Source organism: Convolutriloba macropyga, unplaced genomic scaffold, assembly GCF_964194025.1.
Source record: "Convolutriloba macropyga unplaced genomic scaffold, txConMacr16.3 SCAFFOLD_4484, whole genome shotgun sequence".
In the NCBI taxonomy this organism is placed as follows: domain Eukaryota; kingdom Metazoa; phylum Xenacoelomorpha; order Acoela; family Convolutidae; genus Convolutriloba; species Convolutriloba macropyga.
This window is the reverse complement of record NW_027452938.1, coordinates 1-21430: the sequence shown is the minus strand read 5'-3', so window position 1 is coordinate 21430 and position 21430 is coordinate 1. Positions and strand designations below refer to the sequence as shown.

Below are 21430 nucleotides of genomic sequence, written 5' to 3'. Positions count from 1 at the left end.
AAGGGAGGAGTGCTCGCGGGCGTTATAGGCGGGCGGGCGGGCGCGAGGCACGTCTCAGCAGCATTGTGGTGGTACGTTGGTGCCACCAACCGTACCTTGCGCTTGGCGTCGCCGGGAGGAGAGTACGTGAGGTGGATGAACTTGGGGGGTGTGTCGGAGGCCTCAGCCACGCCCAGGTAGCACCCCATGCCAAGCTTTTCGCAGTCCTCCTTCTCAAGGACCTCGAGACTCATGCGCTAAGAGGCACAGACAGCAGCATGGGCCAGGGCCGCCCACAGCCCCCGGCCAAGCCACAAGGAATTATAAAACGTGTTGTGAAATACAGAAGCAAGAAAGGCTACAGCTGCTGCCGTGTCTCCAATCCTCACCTACGGATGAAAGTTTGCCGGGTGCCACCTTGATGCTATCCATCCATCCACAATCCCTCTCTCTCGCTCGCTCTCTTTCTCTCCCTCCTTCCCTCCTTCCCTCCCTCCCTCCATCCATCCATCCTTCTACCACCCCTCTCTGGCTGTCCATCCATGGGTCGCCCGCCCCAGCGGCTTCAGAGGAGACAGCAGCAAATCAGCCCAGCCGTGATCAACCACAGGAGGCGAGTCCGGCGCAAGCGGCCACTCACCTCGGGAAACTCAGCTGCAATCATGGCTGCGGCCTCAGCAAGATGGGTCGGGTTGGCCACGTTGGGTGGGGCCTCCACAAGGAAGCGTGTCAGATACACGCCACGGGCCATGGCGGCCGCGCGGTCAATGCTTGCAGAGTCGCCGGAGGAGAGAATCTGAAAGCACACCAGGACACACGCCAGGGTTGGCAAGAGCCTAAGCAACTTGGCAGGCCTCAGCTGTACTGAGAGCCGCTGGCTGCATGGCACACAACAGCCCATTCTCGAATTGCACGAGGAGGAGACGCTGGCATGCCGCTCTGTAAGCTGCCTGGGACACGACACGAAGCCGCCATCTATTCTTGGCTGGTGGCTGTCTGTGACTCGTTGCAATGATGAGCGCTGCAGAGCTGCCCAGGGAAGGGGCTCAGGGATGCTCGCAGATGCCAGGGTTGGGGCTAGCCAACATACCTGGAGGCTTTCCAGCGTGGAGGACGACTTGGGCTTGCTCTTGAAGCGTGTCGACTCGAAGCCGCCCAGCAGCGCCCCGAGAGCGACCTTCTCAGCCTGGTCTGCTGCGAGCGAGGCGGCCCCGAGGACCGTGAATGCAGCACCCTTGGCCTTGTGGCTCTGTGTCCATTCACCAGAGGGAAGGCATGGCCGGAGGGAATCGTGAGCACTGTGGACTGTTACACGTGGCATTGCTGCTGACATATCAGAAGAGCGAGGGACGGTTGAGGAGCGAAGGGGTAGCAAAGGCAGGTCCTCCCCCTAGGAGCGGAGTGGAGGGGTGCAGTGAGTACCCGCTCGCTGGAGAGGAACGGCATGGAATGGTGGGGATGGGCGTGTGTGACGTGACGCCGGCGCTTGCCGTGACGGGGGACAGGCCAGGAGAGGCGGGAGGAAAGTCGGAGATCTATCTACGGGACCGAGGTGCAGCGGCACACCCTAGCTCTCAGAGGGAGACCAAGTACATGTATGAAGCAATAAGTAGACGCCACCAGCGAGGCGGGACTGAGGGAAGATCCGGCTGTGTGTGAAAAGAGACGGGGAAGACAGGAGAGGGGACCGCACAGAAAGGGAAGGACCAAGGGGAAGGCAAGCAAGGGAATGGAGGTGGACTACGAGCAATGGCAGGGAAGGCAGCAGGAGAGAAAGGGGGAAGGGGAAGGGGGGCCCCTGGCAACCTTTGCAGCGTCTGCCACAGCGGAGCCGGCTGCCTGCCATGGGGAAGCGCCCCACTCAGGGACGGCGCCGGCGGCGGCCTTCTCCTCCGGACCGAGACCCACGAGGCCGAAGTACTTGGCCTTGCCGCCGACGCGCACAAACTTGGCAGAGCCCTGTATAGCATCGCGGCACAGTCGGCCGGGAGTCAGGGCGGACTGAGAAGCGGTCGACAGTGTCAGACCTGTACCCTTGACAGAGTGTCATGAACGCGTGCAGCGTTGCACGGAGCACACTTCGATGTCAGACAATTGATCCTCCGACTGTGTGTGTGTGTGTGTGAGTGAGTGAGTAAGTGAGTGAGTGAGTGAGCGAGCGAGCGAGCGAGTGAGAGACAGAGCTGTCGAGAAAGACGGGCTGGGGGAGCCGTGGAACCTACCGCTGCAGCTTTGAACTCCTCATCCTCGAGCAGCTCGCTCACCACTCCTCCCAGAGCCTCGTCGGCTGCCTTCAGCTCTGCCGACTTGAATGCGCCCGAGTCTGGTCGCAGTCAATCATGGCAACAAGGGGAGAGGGACATGAGAGGGTGTGACTCAGGCAGGCGCAGGCTGTGACGAGTAGCAGCGGAAAAAGGGGGAACATGGCAGGGGCCGGCGTGGTACGGATAGGGAAGGAGTAGAGAGAACAGTTCAGGTCCGAGTCCCGCGAGAAGAAGACGCCCGGCCGGTGCTGCTGACCACAAGAATACGCTTGCTGTCATTCCAACATGTCTATTATGACCGGAGGCCAGAAATAAACCATGCCTGTGCTTGGGGGCAAGCCATGGCTTCCGGCCGCCCTGGAGCGCAGGCCCTGCTCGCGAGCCCCGTGCCCCGCCGTTAACTCCGCCCACAGATGGATCCTATGAACTCGCTCAAACACCCCTCACCCACCCCAACACCCAACACCACCCTCTACGCCGGAACATGGCGGCACCACACGGCCATTGCTGCCGGTGCCACCGCTCCCTCCATCTGGATTACGGCAGAGGATAGGGCTGCGACAAAGCGAAAGCACGGACTCGATGTGCGGTGACCATCGGAGGGGCTGTCATCTGCACCGCAGCTGTATACAACAGCAGACGCAGGCGCCGTGCCGCAGTTTGGGGGAGTAGCGGATACTGGGGGAGGAGAACCGCGGCCCTGTATGTGTGTGTGTCTCACTGCCTCCAGCGCTTTGTGTGTGTGTATGTGAGCGATCCAAGCAGGCGAAGGGGAGGACCCTGGTTCGGTTCTGAACGGACGCAGCCACGCATGGGGCCGGCGTCTCACCATCCTTCTCGATAGAGCTCTCGTACACGCCAAGGGCAATGAGGTCGCCCTCCCAGGCTGCCAGCTCGCCCTGCATGCATTCAGAGGGCGTGCGCCAGCAGATGGCGGGGAGAAAACCACACATTGTCAGAATCGTGTCCTGACATCAGCGCGAAAAAGTGGACAGGAAGTGCTCGGCGGTTGAGTCACGGAGCTTTCGGAGCTGCGCTATTGGCCTGCAATGGAGCAGTCGTCCCCGCAACAGAGAATGGGGATCACCTCCGCAAGGGAGACCTCGACAAAGCTCTCTGGCAACATGGGCACCGCTTCGGCGGCGGCGGCGGCAGCAGCCACGGTGTTCCCCCGGCGGGCGGACAGCAGCGCTGAGCGGCCAGCACTGCCCATGTGACAGGGCGCTGGGGCGTGCGCTGAGGAGGAGAGCACAGAGAAGGATCAGACGCGAAAGGCAAGAACTGTATGATCGTTGAAAAGAGCCCGGAAGATGCCAGCGCCAACGAAAGAGATGAACGATTGAACGGAAAGACAACGGAGGGAAAGGACAGAGGGGAGGGGATAGGCAAGGGCAGGGGTGGGTGCACTGTCCGACCGGGATGTGGGGATAGGTCAACTGCATATCAGACGAGGGGAAAGGGCAAGGACGGCGACGGCAGAAGAGAATGGGGAGGTCCAGAGATGTGAGGGAAGGCTGGGGTCAACAAATCCTCGCCTCCCAGGGGAAGGGCAGGGGTGTGGGGAGGACAAGGGGGAGAGGAGGGGAGGGGGGGGGGGGGGGGAGCAGGACGGGAGCGGGAGTGGGAGCGGGAGGGGCGGGGATGCAACCCCGGCGGGTCAGGTGAGGGGGTGAAGAGGGCGAAGTGGAATAGAGCGCCGGGGGGACGCAAAGCTGCAGAGAGGAAATTGGCGGCTGCACAGACTGCCGCCAGGAGTGGCGGCGGGAAAGAGCTGTTGAGGGGCGCGCATTGCGCATGAGGGCCGCGGGCGGTTGGAGCAAGGGACTGCACATTATTGCGACACACTTTCCCAAAGAAACGGCGGTGCTTGTGGTCCCCCCCCCCCCCCCCCCCTGGGAGCTGGAACTTTGCTAGACTTTAGGCAGAGAGTGTGTACATGACATCGCAATGTTTCAGGCGGTGGCCATGTCATGAGGAGTGTCGTCAGACCGATGCCCGGTCAAGGGACTCACCTGCTGGGCTAACAGGAGCGGGCAGCAGAGAGAAGGCCGAGCGGGGTGCGCTGCGCCTGCGTCCATGGGCAGATGTGTTACCGGAGTTAGCTTTGCATGCCATGGCTTGTGCAGATTGGCAATGGGGGGCGCGCAGGTGTAGAGACAGAGGTAGAGATGCATAGAGAGAGATACTGCGGGGGGGATACTCAGGGTGCGGCGGCCAGGCTGCACGCAGCGTATTGGCATTCCCGTGCAGGAGTAAGCTATAGTCACTGATAGACGCGGGCAAGTGAAAGGACCCCAAGTTTCGTGCGCTGTGAGTGCCTCACGGCAACCACTGAGATCTGCAATGAGAAAGACAGTTGAGGGATGAAAGCTGGTTTCCCCGGCAGGAAGCCCGAGCCCTGCCGGCCCAACAAACCCTCAGTTGCCTTTGGCTCTCTGCTGAGGCTCTATGCAACTTCCCGCGATCTACCCCCGCTATATGGCCACGTGCAGGTGTGCAACTGTTGCGAGTACCCTCTACAAGGAACCCCTGCCTCCCTCCCCCTGCCCCTGGTTGGTCACCCTGAGGCTGTCCTGTCCCACGCAAATGCCAGCCAGACCGGGAGAGGCGACGCCCGTTCGATGTCTTGCGAACGAAATTGGTGGGATTGAGGGCGCGAGCTTCAGAGCTACAGGAGCGGCTCCGATCGAGTCAGCTCCAGTACACATGGTACGTGGATTATACAAGCTGCCTTACGCCTGTGTTTCCATGGCCCGGTGATATATGGCACTCCCGGCCGCAGACAATAGAATTTGCCGACCTTGGCTGGCATCTTTGCAGTCACATCATAAGTGATCCGCGCCCATGCCATGTCGGCCGGCCTAGTTTATACCCAGAGCTATTGCGGTGCCGCGCAGCGATCATGATCACCTCTTTCTGCCGATACTTTGGGCCTCCCTCTGTGCATCAAGTGGCATGTCCCTCAGTCCCTACCTTTCTCTCTCCCATCCACATACGGATCAAGACATGCCAGTCCCCTCGCTGGCTGTGTATCCCCCACAATGTGCCTAGCTATGTCCTGACGCGATCGCGCGCTATAGCTGATATGAGCCGGCCCTCTCTGTGTAACGATCAGTTCTCTCGCGAATCCTTCGGGTACGGCGCGGCGACTTTCTCCGAATGCGACAATGGACTCGGAATGCTGCACACTGGGGAGTGGTACTCAGTGGTACCGAGGTTTGCAAGGACAGTGCTGTCGTCCAAACTGTGTGGTCCCCGCGAACTCACCTCGCGGTTGAGAGCTGGCGCGCGGTGGGAGCAGCTCGGAGCCCAAGGGCGCGAGCCAGGGTGGTGGTGGCGGTGGTGGCCATGTGTGAATGTTTCGAGTGGGCGATCGTTGGAACCGGAGACGGGCCGAGAGGGCCAAGTACAGTAGCAGGAAGATCGTCGGCGAATGACACCGGTGGGCTATGGTTGATGGGCTGATGACACTGTCTGATCGCCCGATCCGAGCAGTGCCCCAGACCGACTGATCGGGAGCTTCCAGCTAATCGCGATTCGTGAGCTATAATGCATATTGCATGCTAATCCATTCATCGACGTGGCACAGCCTGGGCGCAGGCTCCGCAGCACATACGACCGGGAACGCTTGCGTCCACTCCGGTGCATTATGGATAAACCGGGTACGTTACCCGGGTCACGAAGCCTCAGAGCTGAGAGTTGAGAGTTGAGACCAGCTCGGCCTTTGTCGGGTCAGTTTATCGTCGCACCATCCGAAGAAGCATCACATGGGTCCCTCACTGTATCCCCTCACTTTATCCCCTCACTGTATCCTCACTGAATACTATAGCTGTCTGTAAGCCAGGCCGCCATCCGTGGGCCTTCAATATGGCTAAGGGCTAAGATGGACGATGCATGGCTATTTTGCTCCAAGATCACTTTCCAGTAGCCGGGTAACCCTAATTAGGGTATCTCCGGTCTGCAGGCGGGCATTGCCCGTTTTTTTTTTTCACCCCCGGGAGAAGGTGGGTCGAAAAACCCCTGCCCCACTCTTTCGAGCCGAGATTCGAGTCACAATACATTGCCCGTATTGTGATCATGTGAGAATTGAGATGTCCTTGGGTACCCGACCGGCGACCGCCTAGGGATACCTACCCTACGTGTCAAATATTTGCCAACACATCCACCAAATGGTATCTCAGATTCGGGTAGGACCCGGACGGGCCACGAGGTACCGCGGGATATCACTGGTGCCTGGGTCAGGTATGACACTGGTGCCTGTCAGCCAGCCAATGCTGGTCTGTGGTGAGTTGCCCGGATTTCCCCGGCGTGCGTAAACACTGGGACCCGGGGGGATATCGGGTTGGAGTTCGGACCCGGAGAAATCCCGGACGCACGAGAGCACAGGAAACTTGGGATTAAAAAGTGGTAATTGCAAAACCGGTCTTGCCAATTCCGTTCTGCACGCTCAGAGCTCCGCGGGGGATGCCGCGGGGGCCGGGGTCTATTGGGTCTCCGCCGCCGCCGCCGCTGGCACCGCACCTTCTAAACCCCTGCCGTTCTCCTACACCCTCAAAAACCGAAGGCAACACGGGATCCGTCCAGCCCTGGCCGACGCCGACGGCACTCAGCACATGCGGAAAGTGCTGCGCGGAAGAGGCATCGCACGGCGCTCTTCGCCGCTATATCGCACGCGTACCCTACCTACCGCGCGCCGTTCCGGCGTACACGAGTACACCGGCCGGCCCCTACACCGTACAAGTACTCGTTTTTTTCCCGAGTATAAATAACGTACTCGTACGACACCAGCATATAGATATATTTTATACTATTATTGTTACACAGGCGGGGGGTGCTGCACGTGCGCGCCGCACGTGCGGCTCTCGACCCATATATTGACTCTGTTTCCCTCTATAATCCCTGAAACTCGCATCCGTCCAGAATTTCGTGTACGTTCCTCCAATGTCTAACCCCTTCCGCCGAAATACGACACATTCTAATCGCCACAATTAGGCATCCAGGGTGCTACATAATTTACCTCACAGAAGGATTAATTACGTGGCAGCCAACGAACCCTGGTGGTTCTCTGGCAGCTCCTGACACTGTAGGTAATGTGGGTGTTGACGGGATAGTTACAGGAGGGCCGGGGCAGAGCCGGAATGAGATCGCTGTATTGTACCCTAGGTAGGGTAGGCCTAGGTACCGTAGTCAGTAGAGCGATATTTACAACAGTACGACTACTACTACTAGTACTCGTACCAGCGGGAGGTTGGCCCAGATCGAAAAAAAAAGGAGGGCCTTGGCCCTGGCCTGGAGTCTAGCTGGCCGGAGAGTGAAGGGTCGATTACAAGACCCGAAGGCAGCCACAGTCAGCCACAGCCACAGGGCGCCCACAGGAGTCTAGCTGGCCGGAGAGTAGGGACCAGGGGTACCTAGAGGTAGTTTCCTAGCTGTGAGGCTACTCATTTCGTATGTAATAATTACCTTGTTACCAGCTAGCCAGGTAGGTAGTAGGTACCCTACTGCATGTACAACTGCCTGGCCAGGCTGCGACACGCGAGTACAGTACCCTGGTCCCTACCGGCTACCTAGCTCCAGACGGGATTGTATAATATCCCCGGTACTTCGCCGTTATTTTATGAGTTAGATGTATCTCTGTATATATATCGGTAGGTATCGATAAGTACGAGTACTCGTACGGCTGAACCGAGGATCGAACGAACTGCCGTGGCTCTCGAACTGCCGTGTCCTCGTACAGTATTGCTACTAGTACTCGATCGTTCTCCCTGCCGCCGCCAACTCCCAAAATGTGCGCACAGTATCCAAGTACTCAATGCCGTCGCCGCAGCGGAGCTCTACCAGCGGCTCACTCCAACTTCAAATACTATCCTACAGTTCAATCGCAGATAGGAACCGCAATCCTTTCGTTACCGATACTGCGAAATAAGAGCTGGCATTGTATCTCCGGTTAAGACAGCCGGCCATACTTTGTTGCGTACGTTGCGGCCACAACCCTCAGCTCCCTGACAAACGCACACTTCTCTGGTCCACAAAGCACCCTTCCAGTGACAAGTCATCCTGCCGAGGTGCCGGCTCAGGCACGGCTTTACCACCCGCTACTCCTAGACCTGCAACGTCTTCGGACTGGAGCTGGACACCACCCCAGCCAAAGCTGCCACTGGTACATAGGAAGCACGCGCAGCATCCGTTGCACAGCTCGTTTACCTGGCGAAGGGCAGAAACATGTTCCCGCCCACGATGATCAGCCCATGTGCCGGTGCTGCTGCCAGCACCTCTACATCCACAAGACCCGCCGCCATGGCCAATTGTGGCAGTATGCCTCCAGGACAGGGGATGACGGGCGCCGCTCACCGCGCTGCTGGCCGATCAGTCGGCCAGCAGTTGCAGGGCAACGCCTCTCCCAAACCGACACGCCTGCAGGTTGCTCGAAAAAGTGGCGCACCAGCTCACGGCATTCGTCGAGCAGGGATGAGACCTTGTGAGTGCAGGGCGGGCAGAAGGTCACCTGATGGAGAGTACTATGACGGTGGCAGCCGTGGGCCGCAGGCTGGTGGGGACCCTCGAGCCACACCATCAAGGAGAGGAGCAGAGCAGCTGCCAGCAGATCGCAGCAGGTACCCGAACCCTGAGGGTCAGGCCGGCAGGGTGATGCCCATGCGCAGGGAAACCCCTCGCAAACGGGGCGGAGGTCGCAACGGACAGGCAGCACAGCTGCCGCCGGGCCGTAGTGACCCCAAGGCAGGAATCCAAGTTCGGCGCTCGGACGTGGTGTCCAAACAGATCATCACACGGGCAGAGGGCAGCCGGCTGGGCAAGGTGGTGAACCTGTGGGTGGACACTCGCAGTTGGGAGGTGATCTCGCTGGACTGTGTGCCGCCGACCAACGTCCTGAAAGAGATTGTGGGCAAGGCTCTCGGCAACGATATTTACAGCGTCCTCCTAGGCTCGCTGCGGCAGATCGGAGACGTGGTACTGGTGCAGGACACCACCGCCCTGGAGATGGAGGACTACTCTTACGGCTATAGAGACCTTGTGGCCATGGACATCAGGTCCCAGGAGGGCCAGCTACTTGGCAAGGTGCCCCTACCCTACGACAATGAGCAGCACTGATTTCTCTGCGTTCTAGCCTACCTCTTCTCTGCCTGTGTCTACACCTCTGTGTCTCTGCCCACTCTTGTTGTGTTCCCACCCCTCGCTGGAAACGTTGCCAAATGTTGCGATCTCTCCTCTCTCCCTGTCAGTGGTCTCGCCCTTTGCTTCTGGCTTCTGGAGGTTGGGGCTCAACAGACCACCCCCTCTTTCTCTTTGCCTTCTTGTCCAACGCCATGGATGCGGACGCCTCTCGCCTTTCGCTTGAACAGTGCCTCTTCGTTTCCCCCTCCCTTCGCTTCCTCCTGCACATTCTCTTCCCTTCCCTTCCCGTTCCCTTGTCTTTCCAAGACTCATTCCAAATACACTCCGCCTCCCCGTTCCCCTCTCCTATGCTCTCCCGTTCCCTCCTTTCAGCCTGTCCTTATCGCTGTGTTATGCGGCAAACTCCTCCCCATCGCAGGTCCGCGACTTTGTGTTTAGCCCGGACACGGGCCGGCTGTCAGAGATCGTCTTTGACATGTTCGGCAGCCCATCTGTGCCCACCTCTGCTGTGTCCACCTTCTCAATCGGTGTGGAGCAGGTCATCAGAGTGGAGCCTTCACAGGTGCTCCCTGAGAGTAGTGAAGGGCGGTGTGTGTGTGTGTGTTGTGTTTGTGTGTTTGTGTGTGTGGGGGGCGGGAGGCAGAGGGATCATCACAGGTTGATTGGGAGCAGAGGTGAGCTTGTGTCTTTGTTGTTGCTGGGGGATGGCGGGGTGTTTCGAGGCTGGCCTGTGCGTGTGTGTGTGTCTTCTGGCTCTGACGGTCTGTTGCTCCTCACCCACTGCCCTGCAGATTACCGTGATAGACGGCTACCAAGTGCAGCAGCTATCCCGAGGATTCCTGGACAACTTCTTTGAGTCGGCTGGGCGGCAGTTTTCGGAGCTGTTTGACGAGCCCGGCTACTATGCTGAGGAGGATTCTGGCAAGAGCTACGAGGAGAGGCTGGCCGAGTGGCGGGAATCTGTGCGGCAGTATGAGGCGCAGTACGGCCCGGTGCCGCAGGAGGTGCAACAGCAGGCATCCGCAGCCCTGCAGGCACAGAGGGGGCCCGACCCAGGTGAAATGCAGCGGAGAGGTGCGGCTGGCGGGAGCTACTACGAGCGTGAGCAGGTGAGGGGGAGCCGCGCCTGCCATGGACATAGGCGAGTGTCGGAAGACGAGGGGAGGGCACGATGGCCTTCGTGTTGCAAAGTGCGAGTTCTCACGGCAGAGGCTTGATCGACATACAGGCAGCGTTTTTTTTTGGGGGGGGGGGGGCGGGGGGGAAGCAGGGTGTGAGTTTAAGAATGTTGTGAGATTGAGAGATGGTGCGGGAGGCTGTGAAATGGGAGCTGTTGGATATGGCGGCCACGAGGTAGACTTGTATCGCAGTTGGGCCGACAAATAGTTAATCAGCACGCAACAAATGGAGGTAGACTGCACAGCCAGGCAAGCTTCAGAACACAGGGAAACAGCTTGACTTCCGGCTGGCAGACAGCACACGATGTTTGCGCCATGCATTGCTGACCTCACCGGCCTCACCTCGCTGCAACAGGCGCCTCCGCCGACTGCCTCACAGAGCGCCTCCGTCCCCATCATATCCCGGAGGCGGCGTCAGTCATACGAGGTGCGAGATGCCGACGGCGGGGTTGGAGAAGCACCGCCACCGAATGCAGAGCCTCCCCGCAGGACCCGCAGGCAAGAACGAGAGCCGGCAAGGTACAGGAGGATGCGCTTAGACAAGGCCCGAAACTCCTGTGTTCACAACCACTGCTCCTGGCCACCATTTCCTGCATCAGCAGGCATGCACCGGCCAATCTGTCCTTCCAGCTCAAAGAATGCATACATCTGGATTAGCCTTTGACAGCTGCCTGGACCCTTCCCGATTCTCGGCACATCCCCAGACTCGATTTGCTCCTCCACGACTTGTCCTGCTCCTCCTTCCTATCACCCTTCCCAGTCCCTGCTCTAACCTGGCCTCACAGTCTCCCCTATCTGCAGCCTGACTCCCCTGTCGACGTCCCTACCGTCTCCCTCTTCTTCCTCCTCTGTCTCCTTGGTTTCCTTCCCTGTGCTGTGCCTATCCGTTGCCGCTACCTTGCTACGTTCTTGTTGTGCGTCCCGGTTCGACCCTGACCTGTCGCTTGGATTGCCCTGCGTTCCCCTCCCCTGATTGCAGTAGCAGCGGCGTGCCCATCTCTGACTGGCTCACGGAGGATCAGCGTCAGGCCGAGAGGGAGGAGATGTTGGCCGGAGGATACTATGACGAGATCGCCGCCTCCCCGGCACAGCAAAGCCTCCGCTTTGGGGGTGGCAGTGGCGTCGGCGGCGGGAGATGGGCAGCTGATGAGGGCCGAGAGCCTCAGGGTGCCCTTGATAGGGCAGGGAAGGCTCCTGCTGCGCCTGGTGGTGGTGACTCGCAGCAGAGGCAGCGCCGTGGGGCTGCCAGGCGCTTCCAGGAGTGACAACGTGGCACTAACAATCCATCAGTTGCAAGCCCCGCCGGGGCACAGCGTCTATGCCCCCCTTCCCCTGCGCTCTTCCACCATCTTATGTCGCTCCGCCGTTGCCATAGCTACCGGACATGCTCTCTGCAATGCATCCACCGTGTCCGGAACAGTTGGAGTTCACCGTGCTGCTTGCCCATTTGCGGGTTGCCAGCCATTATATACTAATCCGGCAGCTAGATAGCTTCAGCTGTGAGTGCTCATGGGACCTGATGCCCCGCTGCGCCCCCCTGGAAATCACATGCACCTCTTGCACATTGCAATCACTGCAGCATTGCATTGTCACAACAGAAGCAGCAGGAGTTCTAGCTTGCATGGCTATTTGCGTCTGAACTGTAATACATGAGAGTGCTCGCGGTGAGGAAGGACTGTTCCTCGTATATGGCATACGTTCTCAGTATGGTCATGCAGACGTGACAATCGAGTGGTTCGTGGCAGAAGTGGGCGGCCGGCAGTAGGGGCTCACATTAATAGCACACGTGCAGGCGAGGCGAGGGGAGGGGAGGGGAGGGGATTGTGAGTAGATGTCGTCAGACATTTGCAGTGACATCACATGAAGCAACTCTCTGGTCGTGACCGCAACGAGTAGTACCTACACTTGTACGTACGTGGTGTGTATTACGATACGTCTCTTGGTAAATTCAATGTAAAAACAGGAAGGTAAAGGTCCTACTATCCTTATGATATAAAAGTGAAATGGTGTCAGTTTGTTTGTATGTTTGTTTGTATGTGTGTTCGTTTGTTTGTCACGTTCCTACTAATATTGTAAGGATTAGTAGTAGGCAAGATGATATTATTTTGATTTTAAGGGGCCGGGCCGCAGGCCCCGCTGGGCCGGAGGCCCGGGAAGGTCCGTGTCCGTGCGTTCGCCTCTTGTATATTATAATAGGCATGCAGCCTTGTGCATTTTCAGGACAGCAACGGCGGTAGCCGCATATATTATTTATAGAGCTAGCCCCGTATGTGTATCTCCTACAGATATAATATAGTCTTCGTAAACGGTACCATGTAACAACATATATCCTTATACACGCGTATTATGTAGATCGAATCCAGGCCAGACCGCAGTCCGCGACGCACTGTACTACGAAAATATGATAGTGTACGTAGGTACAAGTACACTTTTGACTTTTTCACAATTTGCTTTCTGAACAATCGCAGTTTTTAAGTACCCATGATTGGTCCTCATTCGCGCCTTTTGTATCACGTACGCGCATTTCTCCCGGGCCGGTGAACACGTACACGCGTACGTGTGCTGTGGATCAGAATCGAAGCTGCTCACGCTTGACGATCCATCAAGAATGAAGAATTGTAGGCTGGTACTCGTACATGGTGAGGGGATGGTTACAGGGATGGTTACAGGGATGGTAACAGGGATGGTTACAGGGGCCGGGCGGGGCCGCTAGGCTCAGGGTTGGGGGTCACAGACCGTACTATCCTACAGGGAATGGTTACAGGATGGTTACAGGGATGGTTACTTGGGGGGCGGGGCCGCTAGGCTCAGGGTTGGGGGTCACAGACCGTACTATCCTAGTACAGGTCAGAGGGGTACACGGCCCGCAGGAGCCGGCAGGCGGCAGGACAGGGTGTTATGGAGCCACGTACTAAGGCGCTGGGACCAAAGTCGGACCCAGTAGGCCACTATCGCGGCAGGGGGCACGGTGGGCCAGGAGGGCGGGGCCTGGAGCGAACCGGCCGAGACTAACACCACGCTCGGCCAGTTCACGAAGAAGCGCATGGAAGTGAGCCCACAAACGACCCCCCTCCTCCATATAACGGCAGGCACAAGTCGGTGGCGCGGCATGATGGGGGCAGGGCAAGCAGCGTCAGCAGACAGCTTCTCGGCCTACTTGCAGGCGGCAGCGTACTCGTACATGGTAGGGTACCCCGCTGCCCACCAGGTGTACGGCAATCCAATTGTGAATTGTGATCAGTGAGACATGATTCATGAAAATTGAAAGTTCAAGCTTCCCTCCACATGAGTGATATCATCCGCGGCTGCGGGCTGCCCCCCGGCAGGTCCGGATTCATCCGAAGCTACATTATAATTTTCCAGACAGTTATCGCTATCTTCTAGGCATACGCGTGGTATACAACCTATCGCTGCTTTGAGCGGCCTATGTAAGGACGGAGTCCGCCGGGGACGGCCCGCGCCTGATCTTTCGTTGCGCGCAGGCGCAGAGCTGCTAATGTACGTCACATGCACATTCGCGGGCGTGGGAGGCTGGATTCCGCAATTGCGGCCGGACGCCCGACCTCTAAAGCCGTTCCCGTAGTCGCAGGGAGAAGATCAGGCAGCGAACTACAAAGAGCGGCACAACAAGAATTTGAACACTCAACTCCCTGGCCAGCTTGTAGCTTCGTTGCATGCCTGCAGTGCGCATATACACCCCGCCCCAAAAGTTTCTACCTTCTGTTCTACACCTAAGCAGAAGATAGGGAAGAAAATGCCTAAAACTTGGCCAAATTGACCCATTCTTGTTTCCTCGTGCGTGTGTAGACTTCATTGCGAACATGTGGGCCTCTATCATCAAGCAAAATCGCGTGCGAGGTCGGCATTATACCATAAGTCAACATGTTGCGTTTTCAGACTCACTCCCAAAAACCTACAAAGGGAAATACACACTGCTCGTGTTGCCTAACAAGGCAATGATCATGGCACCCATTGTGCTCCAAGCACGACCTCATGTGTCCTTTGCACTTCCATGGGAGTGCCATCTATGGGGGTTCTCTCGCCTAGTTACGAGCCAAGTGATTGTGAAATTGCCCAAGTTGGCAAGTTTGTTGTGGCCCTGGTTTCTCATTCCCAGACTGCTGCAGGCTGGTTTTTAGCCGTTTGGAGGCCGTTTTGAGCGGTTACAAGTGCTTGGGAAAGCCCACAGCACGCAGAACCGTTGCACTGAAGACCCGCCCTATTTAAGGGACCCTCGAGCTCGAAAAATTGCCTTACACCACCCACCCCCTCCACTTTGCACAGTTTCCCGACCAGACTTTCGCTGCTCTCCACGTCCCAACCATGGAGGGCGCGATAGCGCCCCTCCCTTTGGCCCCTCAACCCTGAATGATGGAGCATTACATCGCATGCTCGCATGCCTCACATCACGACCTCATTAGAATGATGGAAGCGTGTTTTCATGTCACCCGGCAAGCTCACAGGCCCACGGCAAATGCCTACGTAGGCACATGACCCCTCACCATTGCGGGTGCATGCCCCAAATGGGGACACGAAGGCCGGCTATTACACAATTAGGAGTTGGTGATGCTGCATGGCTAACCATGCCATGACCTAGCCTCATGGCATGCTTCGTGGGATGGGTTTTGTAACAGTTTCTAGACTGGTACCCATAACAAATCTCGCCAATTCGTCCAATGTCGCAATTCTAGGGCCCTAAGGGTAGGTACAAAGCCCTAAACGTTATCACGTGACAGACTTGTCATGATTTCTCGAGGTACAAGTTTTGGGAGCCAGACTCCCAGCCATTGCATGGTTCCAGTCTGTCACGTATGCCAAACTTTCTGGGCAACTACTCAGGAAATTAGCAGAGATGCAAAACCTATCCCATCCCAATACTCCCCCCTCTTAACCCAAAATGCCACAAACATGCCACTTAGGCAGGTGGATACAAATGGTACATGTCTAAGCCTCACATCCATATGCCAAAAACCTTGAGCGGGTGTCAAGAACCCATCCATCTATCCAAGATCTCGAAGTAGAGACTTTTGAGTGGGGGTGTACCTACCGGCTACCGTGGTCCGATCGCACGTACTTCTCAAGTATAAAAGCAGAAACCAACCGAATATCGCAGGCTGAAATATGAAATATCTCGAAAGGTTTTGAAATGAATTAGGTAATATCGCCGTGTACACGCACAGTGTAACACATTACTACTTGTACTATATAACATTATGTAATGTACTGCGTACGTATTATGTAACATTTCGTTGCCCTACGAATCGACATGGGGCCTAGTACGAGTACTGTAGAGTGTAGACAAACCCTGAAATTTTCGATGAAAGCGAAATGCGAAATTTCACTAAATTTTACTGAAACTTCAAGGTCCGAAATCCTAGTCTTTCACTGTTCTGCTTGAAAGTGCACCTGCATGTAAAGACGGCATGTATCCTTACCAGGATCCACGTAGATAATACTAGTACTAGTACCAGGAGGGATCCCTCCGAATGATACTAGCCCTCTACTAAAGGAGTAGGTACGAGTACCCTACCCTACCTATCCCCTAGGTACCTGCTACAGATCATAGGCTTCTCTGCCTACTGTACAAACCGCAGACCAGGCCGTGTGCACCTGGCTGGAGCCTCATGCACATGTCCCGTGTCCGAGTTTCAGTTTGTAGTTTTTTCCTTAAAAATTTCAGAGTAATTAAAATCCGAGAAATGTCATATAGTAGAAATTCCAGACCTCATTTTTCGCACGTACCCTACCACCTACTTGTTGAAAGTGTCGACAGATCTTGTACTCGTACTCGTATAAAGGAATTCCCTATCTCACCTATTATCGTAGACCTATCATACCCTACCACCACATTGCACGTACCTACGGCGCATCGATATTCGATCGCGACCTGCATGCCCGTGCGGCGTGCAAACTAATACAATTTAACAATAATACTGATCGCGTAGGTACGCCACGAGTCTCCTGTCTCTGCGTTCTTGTTGATATTGAGAGAGCTGCATATACGACGCTCATCAGCTGAGACGCTCCAGTAGCCCCGGTTATCCACAAGCCCCCGCGGTCCGATATGATTACGATCGGCCGCTACTAATTACAACAGTATGAACGGCGGGTCAGATGACAATCAAGGCGACGAGCGCTCCCCAGCTGCTCCAAATACACCCAACTTTGGCAACGACGATAACCGCACTACCGGCAGTGCTGGTGTATTGACCGTTCAGCATTGGGCTCTTCTACCTGATGCCAACAAGAATCGGTTTGCGCCGGAACATTACCTTAGAGAATGCGTCAGCATGGCCGTTGTTAAGGAACAGAGTGCGACCATCGAAAGACTGAAGGCGGAGATGGACGAGTTGCGGCACTGCCGGTCATGCCTGCAAGCCAACCTGGCTAATTTGCCCGAACTACGAGCCGCGACAAATAGCTGTACTTTGGACACCAATAACCCCGGCCATAGGCCTCGGCTCAGGACGATTTATGATGGCAGCTACTACCACGTGAACCAGGCGTACGATAATGACTGCCAGCTTGAGTCTGGATCGAAACCGCGAGTGCAGACAAGTCGTCATGCTGGACTGGCGGACGCGTGGAGTCGGGTGTTGAACGAGGTGGCTAGCTGTTCGGAATGCCCTGGAGCCGGAACTTCGCGCGAGCTTCTGATTGGGCTGCAGCCCAAGAGCGACCAACCTCCGACCCTCCACAACGGCGGTGATACAGGTGCGTAGTATGCTTCTCAACGTAGAACCTCATGACCCAGGAGCTGCCTTCCATCCTTTCAATTTTAATCTTGTCATGTGTGTGTGTGTGTGTGTGTGTGTGTGTATACATGTATATACGTGATCGGTGGAGCGAGCTGCTGATGGTGGCAACGATATCTATATGGGAAGAACCATGAATTGATTGTGTATACTTGCAGCACAGTCATATGCATCAATCTGCAGATAGAATCACTGTGAACATATATATTGCAGTGGATCACCGAATCTGTGGGCCGTGTGTATTGGAAAGCAGGTGGATCAGTTCGCGACTGTTCCAGTGAATCGAGCTTACCAGGGGCCCCAAAAGCATCAACGTCACTTGGCCACATTAGTTTGGATGTCCAGCAATATACCTCGTCAGGTGAGGCAGCTTGCTACATATCCATCATATATTTCGTGCGCAGTATATATACGTCCATCATGGCATCGATCCTAGATGACGTGCATGTACTAACTAAGACTGTACGGGTACGCATACACATGCAGGTGCCTGCGAGACGACAGTCAAGAAGCAGCCAAATTTGTTCAGAACGGTCCTCAGGTTCCTCTCCAACCGGCTACTGATTCTGCCTTTGATGTGGCTGGTGCTCGTCCTGGGTGGGGAAACCCAGACCATCAGAAATGTCTACAACTTCTTTGTTCATACGATTTTCCGAGGTCAGAAGTGGACTGTCCAATCGCGTGCCAGGAACTTCTTCATGGCCAATGTGCAAGGTACCATGAGCCTCATGCAGCCCCTGCACGCCCGTCTCCCCATCTCCGATCTGAGTCTTTGCCCCCTTGATAATTAATTTCGCGCAATCCTCAAGCCCCTCCCCCCCCCTCCCCCCCCGGCGGCGCGTGCCGTTGCTTGGATAGTTCACCCGAACTCCCCGTCTTCTCGTCCCTTCATGGACCCTAACCTTAAGAAAGGAGGATTCCGCAATATCTTTTAGGCCGGCACAGTGGCCAAGAACCTCCATCCACAAAGGGATTTATGTGCTGACACTCTCTTGGTGTGGTGCGCTCCCGACACAGAGCATCCGGAGCTGATCAAGCGCTGTGTTGAAGCCGCGAAGTGGCACCTCGGGTCCCGAATTGGCACCGTTCCTTTGCTCATCTGGTTCATCATCATCATCTTCATCGGCCTTGAGGCGCTCAGCTCAACGCTGTCCTGGACAAACAGCGTGTTTGCGCTGCACGGGGCAGGGTCAGAGCGTAATTTCGTCCTGGAAGACATGGTTGCGTTCCTTTTTTGGACCAGTTTTCTGCATGGGGCCATCGGGTTCTACTTCGTCTTCAACAGGTCTGGCAAGTGGATGTCTGACGACATGTGGTACCAGAATTGTCCCACCCTGGACCGTGTGCTGTGGTACATGGAATGGACTATCACCAGAGACATCGTATTGGAACACGAGGGGATTGACATATGGTATGACGCAAAGGTGGAGGTCTGCCAGAACAGGGATGATGACCACCTCACAGTCACTTATAAAGCTGCGACCAAATTGTAAGAATCATTTTGCACACGATGTGCACAGACGACAACCTGACAGTGCCGCAGAGCACCAGATGAAGCCCGTGCTGCTCATGGCATGCGATGAGCTCCGCTCCGAGCATCACAGCTCAATTGTGTCTGTGAATCATATGGATCTTTGTGAAGGCACTAGTCTCTGATTCCAGCTTCAATGCGCAACGCGGATGAGCTAATTGCAATCTACGAGCTTCGGCCGAAATTGCATCAGATGCTGCAGTTGAGAAGGTCTCAGGTGGAGTGAAACTTCCAGGGGTTGTTGCCAAAGCAAATGCCAGCCCTTGGCGCACCTTCTTCTTCCAATGAGAGCACAACCCTCGATGATTTATATACCTAGGAAAAACTGCCGCGCATTTTGTAGAATCGGAAAGTGAATGGTACACTCGCTCCGATTTCAGCACGAGCGCCAGGACGACTCCCTCTCTATGCGCATCTGGAAGAGCAAACTGAGGCACTCATCCTTCGGCCTGCTTTATTGTGTGGCTCTGTGCACTCTGCACGCCAAGCACAGTCACGGTCTCGATCGCTTTGTCTGCATCAAATCTCGGCGTGGATGTCAAGGCATCCGTGACACAGGTCGATCGAAGTTGCCCAACTGGATACTCCAAGCAAAACGAACGCACGCTTGCGAGGGAGCGAACACGGCTGGTCAGTGGTACCCCAGCAGCCAGCGGATGGTGGCGACCACCTTGGCAAAGAAGTACAGGCCAAAAAGGGTGGCAAGTGAGAAGAGGACGAGGTACAGCAGGTGGTTGCTTTTGCTCTGCTCATAGGCTTTGTTCATGCGCTTCATGGACTTCTTCAAAGCGAGGCGTGCCTTCTCCATGGTTTCTTCCTGTGGGTGAGGTGGGTGAAGGGGTGAGTATCGATCTGGAGTGCAGGAGCTGGTATCTGCAAAGCTACACGTCAGGCCGGAGAGGGAGAAGCGGGACCGTGCAGAGAGGAAAGAAGGGGGGGGGGGGGGGGGATGGGAGGATGGAGGGATGTTGCTGGCATGGTTGAAGCATGTGCAGCACGTTAGCGCAGGCCGTGGAGGGTGGCAATGCGGCTGGTGTCTGTGCCAGAATTTCTGGGTTGGGGACCGGTGGAGGGTGGGAGTAGACATTGGTACTGTAGCGCTATGAGAGCTTACCAAGCCGGCCAGAATTGCGCTGTTTTCTCTGCTCGACTCCCCGATCTGTTGGGACATCGTTTTGAGCTGCGCCATTTGTCCCCTCAGCCCCATGACCTCATCGTCGAGGTTGAACTCCGACTGCTGGACACTAACCTGTACCGAGCTGCTGCTGGCTGGTTCAGGAGGGGCGCCAAACAGTGGCTGGCGGCTGCTCAGGCCTCCCCTGCAGTGAAGGAGGGCAGCAAGGGAAAGATTTCCGGCGCGTTAACCAGACTTGATACTGTTCAATGGGGTGCAGAGATGGGCAGGGGCAGGGGGACAGGAGGAGAGGAGGGGGCACGGGAAGGGTGGGAGTTTGGCTCTGGGGCTTCAGCTACTGCACAGGTGCCTGGGGCCGGGATGCCGGAGGCAAGGGACAGGTCATCACGTGCTCACTTCACAAACAGGGTGGGAGTTGAAAAGGAAACGCAGAGGAGGAAGCAGGGTGCCGATCGAGCAGGTCACAGAAAGTAGACAGGGGGAGCAAGGGGTGGAAAGGGGTTGAGAAGCGAGGTGAAAGTGGCTATGGGGTGGGGGCTGGGGGGAGTTGGGATAACGTGGGATAGCACGCAAAGGGTAGGAAGGGATCAGGAACGGGTGGATTGCTCGTGGGACTGGAGGCTGGAGCGCTGGGGGAGGTGGGGCAGAGCAACGGAAGGCAGAATGAAGCCAAAACAGTGAACTACGGAACCTGCTGCAAGAGTCTGAGCGGCGAGCACGGCATTATGCAATACTGGATACTCCAATGCCCAAGACAGAGAGAGGGCGTGAGCAAGAGAGAGTGTAGAGCCGGAGCCGCCAATGCACCTTGATGGGAAGCCCGCACTCATGGTGTTGGCAGTTGGCTATAATCCGATAAGAGATTGAGACTGGAAGTACCGCAAGACCAAGCAGGCCTTTGGAGGCTTGAGGTCCAGTGTGTAGGCCGCCCTCTAGACTGCCGTAGCCAGGGGGGGGCTTCTTTGATTGCTAGCAGGAGGAGGGAGTCCTGCTAGCAGTGGCTGGCCGGTGTTCCACCACCAGACTCCTTATCGCAAGATGACCCGAACGCACTTGTATTGGTTCGGCCTGGGTGGTGTGGCGAGTGCAGGGGTGTGCACATCCACACAGGAAACTGTGCCGGTGGATCCCCCAGGTGAGGTCGAGATGTTTATGGAGCCAGAGTCGCGGTGGTGCAAAACACTGAGTGCTGAGAGGGCGTGCAAGTTCGGGAGCGGGGTTGAGGTGGGCTTCCCGGGTCCAGCAGTACGGGTTAAGCAAACGCAGCTCTCATACACAGGGCTGCAATACCGTAGAGGCGCAGCTGCTGCAGCCGGGATCCGAGCTGTTGAGTATCCTGGATGGTGCAAGATGCAAAGCGCTTGAGGATAGGTACGAACAGCATATTATGCACGCGCCGGAAACGCCACCCAGCAACGCTTGCACAGCAGCTTCCGTACACTGCGCTTTGGAGA

At 56.5% G+C, this 21430-nt stretch overlaps 4 protein-coding genes across 4 annotated transcripts; 2 read left to right on the top strand and 2 right to left on the bottom strand.

Moving 5' to 3' along the window:
- Positions 1-95: 95 nt before the first annotated feature.
- On the bottom strand, positions 96-8542 carry LOC142357914 (uncharacterized; the record flags this gene model as incomplete). Its single annotated transcript, XM_075409409.1, has 11 exons — positions 8448-8542; positions 8261-8400; positions 5511-5787; positions 4256-4311; positions 3331-3479; positions 3073-3142; positions 2202-2302; positions 1786-1938; positions 1070-1228; positions 620-775; positions 96-236 (listed from the first exon to the last, which is right to left on the bottom strand). Coding segments are annotated over exons 1-11 (1497 nt in total), but the record flags the coding sequence as incomplete, so codon positions are not given.
- LOC142357913 (uncharacterized) lies at positions 8541-12028 on the top strand. Its single transcript, XM_075409408.1, has 5 exons — positions 8541-9320; positions 9796-9939; positions 10169-10486; positions 10911-11074; positions 11535-12028. Exons 1-5 carry the CDS (start codon positions 8541-8543, stop codon positions 11818-11820), a joined length of 1692 nt encoding a protein of 563 aa, XP_075265523.1. The 3' UTR covers positions 11821-12028.
- Positions 12029-17423: 5395 nt separating this feature from the next.
- LOC142357912 (uncharacterized) lies at positions 17424-18803 on the top strand. Its single transcript, XM_075409407.1, has 3 exons — positions 17424-17671; positions 17797-18024; positions 18328-18803. Exons 2-3 carry the CDS (start codon positions 17886-17888, stop codon positions 18801-18803), a joined length of 615 nt encoding a protein of 204 aa, XP_075265522.1. The 5' UTR covers positions 17424-17671; positions 17797-17885.
- Positions 18804-18865: 62 nt separating this feature from the next.
- LOC142357911 (uncharacterized) lies at positions 18866-20972 on the bottom strand. Its single transcript, XM_075409406.1, has 3 exons — positions 20784-20972; positions 19956-20160; positions 18866-19658 (listed from the first exon to the last, which is right to left on the bottom strand). The coding sequence occupies exons 1-3, from the start codon at positions 20804-20806 to the stop codon at positions 19473-19475; spliced, it is 414 nt and encodes a 137-aa protein (XP_075265521.1). The 5' UTR covers positions 20807-20972; the 3' UTR covers positions 18866-19472.
- Between the last annotated feature and the right edge of the window lie 458 nt (positions 20973-21430).